This window comes from Puma concolor, chromosome B4 (genome assembly GCF_028749965.1).
Source record: "Puma concolor isolate L17-30 chromosome B4, mPumCon1.1.hap2, whole genome shotgun sequence".
Classification (NCBI taxonomy): Eukaryota; Metazoa; Chordata; class Mammalia; order Carnivora; family Felidae; genus Puma; species Puma concolor.
In genome coordinates this window covers 25,669,578-25,685,608 of record NC_141673.1, presented here as the reverse complement: position 1 = coordinate 25,685,608, position 16,031 = coordinate 25,669,578, and the positions used below count along the sequence as shown (strand labels likewise).

At 38.3% G+C, this 16,031-nt stretch overlaps 1 protein-coding gene across 1 annotated transcript in view; it reads right to left on the bottom strand.

Moving 5' to 3' along the window:
• Positions 1-803: 803 nt before the first annotated feature.
• The window catches only part of LOC112863915 (uncharacterized), a 96,069-nt gene continuing 80,841 nt past the window's right edge, over positions 804-16,031 (bottom strand). Inside the window, exons 13-16 of the mRNA XM_086715101.1 lie at positions 10,212-10,371; positions 7,838-8,063; positions 3,119-3,203; positions 804-1,100 (exon numbers count right to left, since the gene is read on the bottom strand). Coding sequence (XP_086571227.1) covers positions 804-1,100; positions 3,119-3,203; positions 7,838-8,063; positions 10,212-10,371 — 768 coding nt within the window. The remainder of the gene's footprint in view (positions 1,101-3,118; positions 3,204-7,837; positions 8,064-10,211; positions 10,372-16,031) is intronic.

Sequence of the window (16,031 nt, the reverse complement as noted above, 5' to 3'; positions counted from 1 at the left end):
GGTTCTGTATTCTGTTCCATTGATCTGAGTGTCTGTTTCTGTGCCATGTTGGCTTCATTTTCTTTATGCTGAACCTGAGGAACTTAGTAAATGTGATAAATGCCCAGTTGTGTTTTTTGAAGTTGTGCTTTTCAAAATATCTTGATTCTTCCCCTTGGTAGAAGCACATTTCTGAGAAATGATGATTATATATTTCCTTGTGATAATAAAACCCACACATGTAAATATAGTATGTTATTTCAGTTCTTGCCTTCATGTTCTACCCAACCTATTTTCAATGTCACGTCTTTTTCCCCTCCTTTCCTGCCATATTGTTTACTAGTGAATTTAGAAACAGGCCAACTCAGAAATGGACCTTCTTTTTTTGGAAAGAGAGGCAAAAAATTTCAATAGAATACTGTTGCTCTGAAACCTTCAGAATCTGAGTGCTTCTGTATTCATTATAGTAAAAGTTTATATATATGCATATCAGTGTGTGCACGTAGAACACTTTACATACTAAAAAAAGAAAACAAACAGCTGTGTACATACCACCAAGCTTTATCAAATCTTAGTATTTTACTACATTTGCTATATATATTTTTTTTCATTATTATAATTTCAGATACAACTTATAGCCCCAAGGACATCTCCTGATTTCACTCAACTTTTAACTCTGATTTTGATGTATGCCATTCCCATGTATGTTACATAAATATATCATAATTCATAATCTATCAGGGTTAGGGTTTTAGTTGCAAGCAGCAGAAACAAACTGGCCAATTTAAGCAAATGCACAAAAACAAAGGAATGCACTAAAGAGCTTAGAAAATCTTTGGAAAGGTGGAAGAATCAGGCTTGCGGGGTCCACTGCCAGGGAAAATGTCCCCAGTCGTGCTGTAGAACTTGTCCAGTTCGGACACCACAGCCACAGCTGCTGGGCTGACTCTGCTGGGGGACCCTGCTGACCCAGAACACTGTCCTGAGAACAATAGCCGGCACAGCCTCTGGGAGCCATGTAGAGCTGATGCCCCTTCCTGCCTGGAGGGTCTGGGCAGCCCCTGCAGCTGCATGGAAATCTGGGCCAGGTTCATTGGATTGGCAGAAACTGGGTCATGTGCCTAGGCCCCAGTTTCAGAGGGAACTGAGAAAGCAAAAATCTGGCATTGTGGTCATCTATACTGGAAGTGTGCTCCACTTTGGCAAGTAGAGGAGTTCTCAAAGATAGAAAGTTGGTTCAGAGGCTGGATGGTCAAAACAAATGGCAGTTGTCCACAACAAAAAATCTAAATATCCCCTTGGTTATGGACATTTAGGTAGTTTCCTATTTTCACTGTTGCAAACTGCTTCAGTGAAATTTTTGTGCATTTCCTTCTTTTGTACATAAGACTTTCATTTTAATGTAGTTAAACTTATCATCCCTCTCCCTAATTTTTGTGTTTTTTTGTGTGTTTGGTTTAAGAATTTATTTTCCTGCGCCCGGGTGGCTCAGTTGGTTAAGCCCCTGACTTTGGCTTAGGTCATGATCTCACAGTTTGTTTATTGTGTCTGAGCCCCACATCGGGCTCCCTGCTGTCAGCACAGAGCCCACTTCAGATCGTCTGTCCCCCCTCTCTCTGCCCATCCCACACTTACACTCTCTCTCTCAAAAATAAATAAACATATAAAAAAAGAATTTATTTTCTATCTCAAGGTGATAAAAACATCCTCTTTATGTTTTCTTCTAAATAGTTTATTATTTGGCTTTTCATATTTAGCTCTTTAATCTGCTTGGAGTTTATGATGGGTAGTAGGAATATAAGATAGGTAAGTAGATAGATAGATAACCAATTGTCCCACCACCATTGATTGAATAATCCATTCTTTCCTCACTGGTTTGTATTGCTATCTCTATTGTATATCAAATTTCCATATGTGCCTGGGTCTGAACTGGGGCTCTCTATTCTGTTCCATTGATCTAACAAGTCTGGTGCCCATACCACAATATCTTTGTTACTATCACTTCCTAAAAGGCCTTGAAATCTGGTCAGGCAAATCCTTTCACTTTGTTTTTCTTCTTCAAATGTATTAATGCTATTTCTACAGTTAGCTACCTTATACCTCAAAGAACACAATGATTAAAAAAAAAAAAACTTTTAGCACGTATGATTTGCTATACAATATGAGTGTTAAAGAGTAACAAGAGACCTAACGATACCACCATTGCAAGTGGCTGGACAGTAGCAGAGAGCTCTGAGAGCAGGACAGGGAGCTACCATCAAATAATTCAGGCGTGTTTGGATTTAAAGTTCTGATCTCCATCCTGTAAAGAATAGGCTGCTAGAATTCCCAGACCCAGTAACACCCTCTTGTTTTCACATGATCACTTATTCCTTCATCCCCAGCTTCACCTGCAAGGACCCTATAACAGGTGAACACAGAGCATACCAACATCAGAGGCTCTGAAGAGGCATTTTGAGCATCCCTGAGTAATTCTAATGTGTCAGCTAGTGTGCCTACCAACCAAGCTGCTTGGTGGCCTGGAGACTTGGTCTGCTCATATTCCTAATATTCATGGGGCAGGACACCACCCCACCATTATTGGACTTGATTATGAATGTGAGGCCTTGGGGTTCTGAGTACTGGCCACTGAAAACCCACTAGGCAGGGAGGGGTAAACACACACACACACACACACACACATGCACACGCATCAAGGTTTTAGCACTCTCTACCACCCCATAACTCCCCAATGTGAGGCAGTTAACATAAACCAGGCTGTCAGTGAGAGATATATACTATCTTATTTTATGCTTAAGAAATTCAGATTGGCTCTCTATACCTGTTGATATATTGAGAGTCTTAGTAATTTCCCTTACTTTTTGACAAGCTTATTTCTATTTTAGCTAGCCCACAGACCCAATTCTTAGAGGACTGAACTGATTTCTTTCTAGCACATGGTTTCTGGGCCTTCCTCGTGGTAACTTTGTCTTTCCATTCCCTCCCAATAAGTCGGCACTTTCTATCATGATGCACATTTGAAGTTATAATCGCCAATGCAACCATCAGATAGTAATTTATTGAATAAAGCTGAAAAGAGCAGTAAACAGATTAAAACAATACATCCATTTAAATTTTTTAAATGTGTGTATTTATAAACTTTAGTAACTGTTAAGGTTTCACATGCAGAGTTTAATGCACAGGAAAATGCTGGTAGTATAGTAATGTTTGGATGTCCCGAAATGCTGAAAGAAATGAAAAAATACACAAACGCATTAAGGTGTAGCTATAGGTCAATTAACAAACCTATAAAGTCCCCATAGAGTCACATTCTAGCTCTAATTTCTCCTGTTAAGCACAAGCAAGTTGCTACATCCTTTACAGTGTGGTTCACAGTCATTACTGATGGGGTTGAACTACAGGAGTAAGTTTACATATCCCTTTGTCCACAGGACCATCCATCTTATCAGGAAAGTATGCAATGTGCTTCAAAGAGTAAGAACCGAATTTTAAAGTTTATTTATTAATTATGAGCAAGAAAGACAGAACACATGAGTGGGGGGTGGGGGGATACAGAGAGAGAGAATCCCAAGCAGGCTCCACACTGTCAGGACAGAGCCCAAAGCAGGGCTTGATCTCAGGAACCCTGAGATCATGACCTGAGCTGAAGTCAAGCGCTGGTTGCTTAACCAACTGAGCCACCCAGGTGGCCCTTAGGTGTTTATTTTTGAGAGAGTGAGCAGACAAAGGAGGGGCAGAGAAGGAGGGACACAGAGGATCCAATCTCCCTGCTAACAGCAGAGTCTGATGTGGGGCTTGAACTCATGAACCACGAGATCATGACCTGAGCCAAAGTCAGACACTTAACCAACTGAGCCACCCAGACGCTCTAAGAACAAAATTTCAAATATGAGTGGAGTAGTACCTGTGCAACATAGTGCAGTATTTTGCATAGAATGCTGCTAAAGCTAAAGCAGTCTATAAATTAAAATGGAATTCAACTCCAGAACTTACTTTGAGCACTGTCTGCATAAGTGCTGTTTGACAAAAGAGATGAAATCGGCTATAGCGTGAGGCAGCATATAAGCAGTGTCCCACTGTAGGTTTACCTACTGTAGCAGTCTGTATGAATGACAGTTTATAAGCGTGCTAATATTAATATGTCGTTTCCCTAACTTTTTATGCTTTGTCTCTAATTTTGCAGAAAATGTATATTTTATTTATTTTTAAAAGATATTTTAAAAGTTTATTTTTGAGAGAGAGAGCAGGGGAGGGGCAGAGAGAGAGGGAGACAGAATCCCAAGCAGACTCCGTGCTGTCAGTGCAGAGTCTGATGTGGGGCTTGAACTCAAGGAACTGTGAGATCATGACCTGAGCTGAAATCAAGAGTCAGACGCTTAACCGACTGAGCCACCCAAGGCTACGTTTTAAATCATGACATTTGTGGTGGACATTAGTGAACAATTTTTTTTTAGTTGAATACCAGGAGTCATTTTCATCTTCAACCTTCCTAATAAGACCCCAAGTTTATTTAATATCTGCCTGTCCCTTTTGTAGCCCAGCTGCCTCTGGACCAGCTGACCCCATGCTAAGCTCCAAGGATGGGCCCTGGATGGTTTAAGGCAGTGAGAATTTTTTCATTTATCCAGCCACGGCCATTGGGGAGAAGGTCAGAAACATGTGACACCAGACATAGTTTATCCCAGGCCTTTTGTTTGGAGTGCTGGGAACAAAGTCCCCCTCTCTTCCATGGTGGTTGTTCTGAGTAGATATGAAGCCTGAAACTGTTCGAGCATCTTTTTCCTGCTCACAGACTAAGCTGATGCATAAATGAGGGAAAGGGGGATGGAGTGGCCCAATGCTTCCCTTGTAGCTCTACCTCTCGATTTACAAATGTGTAATAAGTGTCCTTGTTTGAGTTGGATTCTCTGTTACTTGCCCCCCAAAGAAAGCATTCTAATTAACATAACATGTAATGTAATAGGCCTTAGAGGTTTTTACAGTCATTATAGTAAGGTGTTAGCAAAGTTGAAGTAAACCTGAGTGTGTTCAATACACTATATCTTAACTGAATGTCTTCGAATTCTTTTTTTAAATTATTTATTCCATCGTTACTCACCCTGAGGATTCTAAACGTACCTGTTCTTAAGTACTTTATAGATTTGCTCTATTATTTTAATTTTGTCTAGATTGAATCCATCTTTTGACTATTGATTTTTGGATTGTCTTTGTTAGAATTAGCTTTCTTAAAAATTTTTTTTTTAATTTTAGAGAAGGAGAGAGAGAGAGAGAGAGAGAGTCCCAAGCAGGTTTCATGCTCAGCACAGAGCCTAACAGGGGACTTGGTCCTATGTTCCCGGATCCATGACCTGAGCTGAAATCAAGAATCAGATGCCCAACTGACTGAACCCCACAGGCGTCCCAGAATTAGCTTTTTTGATATGTTTTGGAATTTTGGATTCTAGGCTCATCTTGAGTGGAACGTTTTTTCCTCTCTCTTTCTGTGATGTGTGTGTATCTGTGTATTGAGTGTGTGTTGAGTATGTGTATTCTTATCTTTAAGTCTTTCACAATCTTGTGAAGTAGGTATTATTACCTCCATTCTACGGATAGAAAAACAGAGGCTTAGAGAGGTATGTGATTACCAAAGTCTCATAGCTTGTACACTCTGCTAATGTGTTATCAGGACATTATGCTGTATTCCCTCTGCCAGGTGTCAGCCTGTCCTCCATGCACAGGATTTGGCTGGAAATTGAATTGGAGCATGGAAACCATATGTAGAAGTGATGGACATAATAACACGGATTTTCTCATGCACAGTGCTTAAGCCTTTAGGCTTTTTTATTTCAGGATTTAGAGTTCAACGACAGATTTAAAAGTTTCCATTAAGTTTTTACAGAAATAAATGGGGTCTTTATTAAATTAATATTAATCTCTTCAGATGTCATTGCAACATATAACTGAGCCATAAAAATAATTCTACATTTAAATGTGAAATGATTATGTTTTGACTTTTCACAGCAAATTTGAAAGTCTAAATAAACATTTCAGACCTACCTCACATAGTGTCTGCTTGCTGCATCACTGCAGATTTTAAAGCATTTACTTAATTTTGCTATTTATACCCAGTTCTGGCATGGGGCCAAAACCCTCTGTGATCTAGCCCCAATCCTGCTTATCCTATCTTCCACACCTGAAGCACGAGCAAAACCAAAGTGCTCAGCATTCCTCTGATTTGCCTGCACTGTTCTCTCTACATGCCTTTGGTCAAATTTCTGCTCTCCTGCTCGCTAGCTGTGTCTTTGAGGGGTGGAGATGGCGGCATGGGATTAATTATAATTTTACCCCTTAGGTGTGTCATGAGAGTTAAATCCGGCAAGTACAGTGTTTTGCATGGTACTTACTGTATAGTGAGTGCTCAGTAAATGTTAACCATTCCTGACATTATCAGTACCATCACTGTCCTTATAACATGTCTCTCCCCCTAGAGTACCATCTCTCCCTACTTGCATATCCAAATTCTCCCCATCACTCCAGACCCTATTCAAAGTCTCCTGGAGAAAGTCCTTTAAAAAAATCTCTCCCTCCACAAAACTCCAGCATTCTATCTCTACTGCTCTGGTAGCACTTTCTTCCTTAGTTTCCATTGATTAGTGGTACAAATTAATACTTTGAAGTTTTTGGAGGACAAGGACCAAGTCTTTGTATTGCTGATTGCCCACATGCCTATAGGTGGCAGATGACAGTGTTTGGTAGAATGAATTCATTCCGTGCCCAGGTGTCAGGCAGCACGGCTTGCTTAGTGGCACTCGTGAAGTCTGCTAACAATGCTGCAAATACAAGAAATGTCCCCCTCATGGTATTTGCCACTTTTCTTTATTTTTTTTTAACAATAGTGTTTATTTTTGAGGGGGTGGTGGGGCAGAGAGAGAGAGAGGGAGACACAGAATCTGAAGCAGGCTCTAGTCCAACGCGGGGCTTGAACCCACGAACTGTGAGATCATGACATGAGCCAAAGTCAGACACCCAACCAATTGAGCCACCTAGGTGCCCCATTGCCACTTTTCTTTAAATTTATTGTTTTCATTAATGTTACTGAAGCAATATTAGGATTGGGAACCCTAGGGATTTTCAGCTCCTGGCCATCTTGGCAGATTATCAGCCCAGCTGGCCTGCAGTTCACTCGGTGGTAGGGGAGGCAGCTTCTCCTGTGGCTTGCAAAGGCTGCCACCCAGTGTAGATTCCAGTATAGAGACCAGCCCACTCCTCCAACAAGCCCTCCCCTCTCCCCTGCCACCTGGACCTGGATGGAGGTGATGGCTGGGCCTTTTCCACCTGAGGTGAGAAGCATCCCTATTTGGCAGCTAGTCCCAGAGATACAGATGCAAAGAGAACCTGGCTTTTTATGTTGATGAAGAAAACAAGGGCACATTTCTCTCAGGAGAACTGCATGAGACAGCAAGGGAAGCAGTAACTCCTGGCCCTCATTTACCATCACCACACAGAGAGTCAAGAGTTTTCAACCCAAATATAGGGTCAGGTTTTAGACATGTACTCACCAAAGAGGTGAAAACAAACTGAGTCTTGATTCCTGATAGATTCAAATTCCTCTACTAAGTGGACAGCCTCTAGGGAAGCAGGGTGGAAAAAACTCAAATGCTTGAATCTAGACATATAAACGTGTCCCACGTTTAGGAAAAACGTTTCACTGATAGCATGTAAGTGGCAACAGCTTAACCCACCCTGCTTAGAAAGAACTCTTGTGTGAAGCAATTTAACAGCTCTTGCTCAGCATTTGAAGGTGGACTAAATGAGACATCCATCTGAAGCTCTTTCAAACATAACCTGGACTATGAGTTAAGACAAATGAGGCTGGTACCTGAGGTACTGATTGCTGATTGGGGTCTTCCGGATGCAATAGAGAGGCGAAGGCTGAAAGATACCTTTCAGTTTTAGGAAGGTATTTTGGTATTGAAGATACTCCTTATTCTCATCTTTTTCCTTTGTACTTTGTTTCAGAGGAAATTTTGCTGATGAGACTTTTTGTTTCTTGATCACTTTTTGTGGCGACTTGGGTATTTTGCAAATGTACAGGGATTCAATTCCTGAAATGTAAACAGAATATACATCACTGAAAACCTTTAGTGGACCAGGGTATGTGTAGGCTGAGCTGTATGGGTTAAACTGGCTTCAATAATCTGGATGGTCCTTCATCCATTTACAGAAGGGCCTTTCTGTTGTTTCTCTTATTTTAAATGTACTTCTTGGTTGCCCAGGGGATACATAGCATCTATGTAATCAGAAAAATGTCTAGGTTATCAACAAATCTAATCCATGGGAGTTTGATTGTCTGTGCTTATCTTGTGCCAGATAATGTGCCAAACACTTTAAATGCACTATCTGACTGAAATAAGTTCCCTCTTGAGGTGAGTACTCTTATTTTCATGATATCACAGATAAGTCCATGTACACTCAGCTAGAAAAAGCCAGAACCAGGCTTTGAACAGATCTGTTTAATTTTGAAGACTGTGCTTTGACCATGCAATAGACCAGTGCTTCCTAAACTTTTTTTTAAAGTCACACAGAAAATTGTAAACTGTTGACCCCTATACATGTAGATTCTTATCACAGGAAATATGATATAAAAGAGAAAATACAATGTATTGGTATGGCACGTTGTGGTAAACATGGCATGGCAGGTGGAATCAACTACCCAGGGGGCTCAATCACCCCAGCCCAGCCACTTCCCTAAGGGCTAAGGATATCCACTTCTTAGTACCTGTGTAAAACATTTGTGGCAAATCCTTTGGGAAACTCTACTGTATATAATAATGACTAGCAAATTATTTCCTCAAATGGAGAAGCTTACTTTTTGGATGTAGCTTACATTCAATCCTCATTATTCACAGATTCTGTGCTTATGAATTTGCCTACTTGCTAAAGTTTATTTGTAACCCTAAATCAATACCTGCGGCACTTTCACAGTCACTTGTTGATGTATACAGCTAAGCAAAACTTAAGTTGTATCTTGCATTTTCCCAGTTGAGCTTGAACAAGGTGATGCTCTGCCTTCTTGCTTCCACTCTCACGCTGTAAGCAAGTGTCCTTTACGTGGTCTATTCAGTGCCAATGTTCTTGCATTTTTGTGCTTTTTGTTGGTGATTTTGCTATTTAAAATGGACTGCAGGTGTAGTCATCATTCCAAAGTGCAAGACAGCATTCCAGTGGCAAGAAGGCTATGATGGGCCTTATAGAGAATATACATGTGGTAAATAAGCTTAGCTCAGGCATGAGTTATAGTGCTATTGGCCATGAGTTCAATGTTAATGTATCAAGAAAATATATTAAATAAGGTGTCTTCAGACAGACACACATAAAATAAGGTTACATAATGATAGGCTGACAAAAATACTGTGACCAGAGGCTCAAAGGAACCTCATCCTGTGTTTATCCTAGGAGCAATGGTTCAAGATTGGCTAATTCAGTGTTTGTAGAGATTTTATAGAACCCAACTACTGTGAATAATGAGAATTGGCTGTGACCTGACTCTGTAATCAAACACCAGCTATGAGTTGACATTACAACAGTACATTCTAATGGAGTACACAGGCTTCTTCTCAACACAACAAATGAACAGAAGACATTAGCAAGGACTGAGGCTTTGGTGGGGAGACTGAACTATGGTGGTTGATGAGTAAGAGTATCTTCTGATCCAAAATATGAATATGAAAGCACCTTCCCTTGTGAAAATACAGAAGTGATCAAATAGATGATCTTCTCTAAAAAGAAAAAGGAGGGGCGCCTGGGTGGCGCAGTCGGTTAAGCGTCCGACTTCAACCAGGTCACGATCTCGCAGTCCGTGAGTTCGAGCCCCGCGTCAGGCTCTGGGCTGATGGCTCAGAGCCTGGAGCCTGTTTCCGATTCTGTGTCTCCCTCTCTCTCTGCCCCTCCCCAGTTCATGTTCTGTCTCTCTCTGTCCCAAAAATAAATAAACGTTGAAAAAAAAATTAAAAAAAAATAATAAAATAAATAAAAAGAAAAAGGAAATAAAATTAAGGTCAGCTCCTTTGATTTTCTTGCTATGGCTAATCACCTGGACCCGAGATAAGAATCTATATGTATAGTGCTTTACAGTTTACAAACTTACTACCTTGGGAACCATGGAAGGAAGAGGCATTCAAATGTTGATCCTCTGGAAGTCTGAATGATGGGAACAGGTTATATGGAGCAATTCAGTGGATTCCATAACTGACCTAAAGCAAATCTGTAGTAATCCAGCCAGTGAAGTAGGATGTGCTTGACCTTTTTCTGCAGTCTTCTTAATTTAATAACTGTTGTGATGTCAGACATAGGGCTTATGTCCATTACGGGATCAAACGTAGCTATTTTCATTGTGTCCGTTAAACTTGAAGGCTTCAAAACAGGAAATTACATATATAGTATAATTCATATAGACACTTACTATATGGTTATAAAACATTAATTCATTCATTTGTTCATTTATTTATTCATCATTCAGTAGCTTGTCCAACAAATGTTTATCAAGTAACATTTACAATCAGGCACTGCCAGAAACTGGGATTACAGATACATATAAGTCATGTTCCCTTGTTAGAATACTTCATGCCACTGAATTATGCACTTAAAATGGTTAAAATTTTATGGTTTAAGTTTTATGTAATGTATATTTTATCACACCAAAAAATGGGTAAGAAAAAGCAGTACTCCCTATCCTCAAGGAGGTCACAGTCTGTGGAAGAAGTAGATGGGTAAATGATTGCAATTAAAAAAATAGAAATATCATACGATCCAATAATTCCACCATGGGGTATTTACCCAAAGAAATAGAAACACTAGTTCAAAAAGATATATGTACCCCTATGTTTATTACAGCATTATTTACAATAGCCAACATATGTAAGCAACCTAAGTGTCCATCAATAGATGGATGGATAAAGAAGATGTGATAATATTCACGATGGAATATTATGAAGCCATAAAAAAGGATGAGATCTTGCCATTTGCAACAAAATGAATGGACCTAGAGAATATTATACTAAGTGAAATAAGTCAGACAGAGAAAGACAAATACCATATGATTTGCTTATATATGAAATCTAAAGACAGGGGCGCCTGGGTGGCTCAGTCGGTTAAGTGTCCGACTTCAGCTCAGGTCATGATCTCGCAGTTTGTGAGTTCGAGCCCCATGTCAGGCTCTGTGCTGACAGCTTGGAGCCTGTATCCTGCTTCGAATTCTGTGTCTCCATCTCTGTCTGCCCCTCCCCTGCTCATACTCTCTCTTATGTCTCTCAAATAAATAAATTTTACAAAAATTAAAAAAAAAAAAGAAATCTAAAAACAAAGCAAATGAATAAACAAACAAAAAGTAGAATCAGACCTATGGATACAGAGAACAAACTGAAGACTGCCAGAGAGAAGGGGGTGGGGGAGGAGCAAAGTGGGTAAAGCGGAGTGGGAGATACAGGTTTTCAGTTATGGAATGAGTCAGTCACAGGAACAAATGGCACAGCATAAGGAATATAGTCAATGATATTGTTACAGGGTTGTATGGTAACAGATGGTAGCTACACTTGTGGTGAGCATAGCATAAGGCATAGAGAAGTTGAATCACTATGTTGTACCTCTGAAAATAATGTAACATTGTGTGTCAGCTATATTAAAATGAAAACAAAACAATTACAATACAGCACAAGGGCATGGTTAGAAGCACAGAAAGTTACAAAAGCTTAAGTAGGAAATTTAACATTTGTAACGTTGAGTTTCTAATTAGCAGAAGAAAGTTTCAAAGAAGTACATCATGAGGCTATTAAACTTTAAAATATACAGTTATAGTGAGAAGTATATGTGATCTTTTCACAATAATTGGGTATATAGTTACTTAGGTTTGGATGAGCTTATGTGACTAGGAAAATTGTTGATAACTCAGTTATATATATATTAATTAAGTATACATAATTATATGGACATGTTCATATTTACATATAAAATATGTACATAATTGTATACCTAACTCATTATCCAGTTGTCATTTGCTTAATTTTAGTGTGTTATGACAGAGCCTGATGAAGATATGAAACATGAGCAGAACCTAGGAAGAATTTATTTTTTTAAATGTTTATTTTTGAGGGAGACAGAGAAACAGAGCATGAGAGGGGAAGGGCAGAGAGGGAGGGAGATACAGCATCTGAAACAGGCTCCAGGCTCTGAACTGTCTGCACGGAGCCTGACATGGGGCTTGAATCCACAAACCATGAGATCATGATTTGAGCCGAAGTTGGACGCTTGACTGATTGAGTACCCCAGGTGCCCTTTACCCAGGAAGAATTTGAAGAAAGTACAGAATTCAATGACATGAAAAATTTAATGAAGTGAGTAGCAAGAGTTTTAAGAAATTTGGTCTACAGAAATCAGATAATAAAGTTGAGATTTTAATTTGAATCTGGGAAAAATCAACCCTATCTGAAGGGCTCAGGCTTGAACTCCCTTGTTACAATGACTCTAAAAAGGACTGAGAGAATCCACCTGAGATGTTGATAAAAATTACCTGAAAACATATGTCTTAGGTCCTGAGTATCAGTCTCAAAAATTTGGTGGATTAAATAATCCCTAGAAAAGTTTAGAATTCAAATAGAGAGATAAAGTAATCTGACAATGTTAAAACTTTAATGTGTGTAAGTGAATTTTGAATCATTGGGATAATATTGTGTATTTGTTACATTTGAAATATTAAAGAAATTTTGGTAAATTAGAGAATCTAAGGTGACTCTTGGGCTTTCAATTTAAATTGAGTCAACTGATTTTAGACTTGTGATTATTAAGTTTTAAAGTTGAAGATAATTTGACTAAGTTCAAAAATATAATTAGAATATTTAAGAGAACTTGAGATTCCCCCAATTTAATTTGCTTTACAAAAATTAATAACTTGAGAATATTTTGCTTAGTGTTATAAATATGCATTTGAGGTAAAGGGGAGCAAGATATATTAAAAATATAAACACTTTAAAATATATGAGATTGTGGGGCACCAGGGTGGCTCAGTTGGTTAAGCGTCTAACTTCCGCTCAGGTCGTGATCTCACGACTCATGAGTTTGGGCCCCGCATCGGGCTCTGTGCCCACAGCTCAGAGCCTGGAGCCTGCTTCAGATTCTGTGTCTCCCTCTCTCTCGCTGCCCCTCCCCTGCTTATGCTTTGTCCCTCTCTGTCTCTCAAAAATAAACATTAAAAAAAATTTTAATATATGAGATTGTTTTTCATTAAGTTGTATGTGAGTCTAATTTGGAACTATAGTCAGTTCAATTTGAGTTAATCAAACATTAATTAAGAAGAGGTAAAGACAATTGTTATTTTATTTATTTATTTATTTATTTATTTATTTATTTTTGCTGGCGACAATTTTATTGTGTTTACAGGTTGAGGGGCAGGAGGCCTCTCCCACCTCCTCCTCTCTGGCCCTGAAGCACTGGCCCAGTCTCGGGGTCTTCTTCGTGCACCCAAATGGAAGGGGAACAGGAGGGGCCCCAGGCCTGCAGGTCTCTCTGGGAACATGGACAATTGTTATTTTAGTAGAGTTTATAGATAAAATAATTAGATTTTTAATAGCCTTAAACCTTAATGCAAACTGGGTTTTTATATAGGTCACTTTAATAAAATGAATATTAATTTCAAAACCAAGTGATTGCATTTTTCTACTCACAAAAATCTCTTAGACATCAAAACCTTTCACCCTGGTTCCTCGCTTTTGAAAACTTCTCCCTATCACATGTTTACTGAATTGGTTAATTACAAGCAAAGCAAATTTCTTTAGAGGTTTTCTTTTAATAGAATAAAATTGACAAAATTCCCCAAGAGTTGTTAAAAACCAGAATTTGCTAACAAGGGAAGATGATAAATGGAATTGATGAAATGAGATAGTTCACAGGCATGACCAACATCTGTGAGAAATACATTTTTGAAAATGTAAAAGCAGAAGGAGAAAGAAGCATTTTTTTCAAATGATTAGTAAATGTGTTACTAAAGAGGTAAGTAACACATGAACCTAAAAGTTCTAAAACATCCTGTCTCTCTCACAAGAACATAGACTCCGGAGGAATTATTTCTTTGAGTTTGTATAACAGACTGAGACAGAAGAACAAATAGGTGATAAAAATGAATAAAATAACATGAAAAAAAATAAACCCTGCATTTCCCCTTTCTGTACCATTTCAAAGAATAAGGGCTCATAATTGGATGATTTGGCAACATATTCCAGTCCTCTCAAATTCATGTTGCTTGCTGTATCCATTTGATGTTCAAAGTGAGACTCTTCTGCAGATCTCTTCTTCTACTTGACCCTATGCTGAACCTTCCTCTTTTTTGACATTTTTTTTGTTTTATCAACTTTTTTAAGGTATAATTTAAATATAATAAACAGCACCCATTAAAGTGTATTATTTGGTGAGTATTGACAAATGTGAACACCACCATAATCAAAATCTAGAGCATTTCCAACACCCCCCAAATTTCTCTCCTTCCCCTTTGTAAGCAATCCCCCCCGGACCCAGAGGGTCTTAGAGTTTCACATGACTGGAGTCATATAGTATACAGTCTTTCATTTCTGGATTCTTTTTGCTCAGCATACTTTTTCTACGATTCATCTGTTTTTGTGTATCAGTGGCTCATTCCTTTTTATTAGTGATATTCCATTGTATATATATATATATCATTCATCAGCTGATGGATGTTTGGGTTGTTTCCAGTTTTTTAAAATTATGAATATAGATGCTACATTCATGTAGAAGTCTTTATGTGAAAATAGATGGCTGGCCTTGAGTAAATAAATACCTAGGAATGGAATTGCTGGGTCACCCAGTAGGTATAATTTTATAGAATGCTAAAAATTTTCCATATTGGCTATACCATTTTACATTTCCTCCAGCAATGTATGAAAGTCCTGTTGTTTCACGTCCTTGGTAACACATGGTATTATCAATCTTTCATTTATAGCTATTCTAAAGGGCATTAGGTGGTAACTCATGGTTATAATTTGCATTTCCTTGATGACTGGAGATGTTGCATATATTTCTACGTGCTTTTTGGTCAACTGTATCTTAGTTTTCAAAATATCTTTTCAAATCTATTGCACATTTTTTATTGGGCTGTCTTATTATTTTATGATTGAGTTGTAGGAGTTCTTCATATACTCTGGGTGTTGGTCCTTTGTAAGATATGTATATTATAAATATTTTCTGCCTTTATGTGGCTTGTCTTTTCATCTTCTTTCTGGTATCACTCAAAGATTTTAATTCTGACAAAGTCAAATTGTTCCCTGAAGCTTTTTAGGAAATGAAGTATATAGCTGCTGCTTTGGGTCAAGTACGAAGAAGCTTCATAGTTCCATAAAGTGATTTAAATTGGCTGAAGCCTGACTTTTTATTAAATTCACTCTAAATTTTTACTTTTGATCTTCCTGTGCACGGAAATGTCATGTTTTACAGGGTATATGTGTATTTTAGAATTAAAATTTAGAGAATAAAGTATAAAGAATAGTAAAAGGAACACTCATCTGCCCACTGCCCAGCTAAATAAACAGAACATTATCAATGCAATTAAACTTTAGCTCTCTGTGAACTCCTCCCCATTTGTATTTCCCTCTTCCCCACAAGGGAAAGTATTTGTACTATTTTGATTTTGGTGTTTTTATTCTGTTGCTTTTCATATAATTTCATTTCACATGTACAGATTATTAAATAATAAGACAATGTCCTTTACTTTCTTGTGAATTTGGTAATGCATTAAAATTTTTATTAGTTATAATGTATTCAGTTATAGGTGTTTTGCAGTAAAAAGGCTTCACAGAATATCTCTTCTGCTATACAGCCAGATTTTTTAAAAATTGCTTTATTGAGATATAACTCACATATCAGTCCATGTATCCAATTAGGGTATAGAATTCAATGGTTTTTAGTATATTCACAGAGTTGCACAGAGTTGTGCAATCATTTTCACAATCTAATTTTAGAGTATTTTTGTATCCTCCCTCCCCACACACTCCAAAAATATTGTACCAATTAAG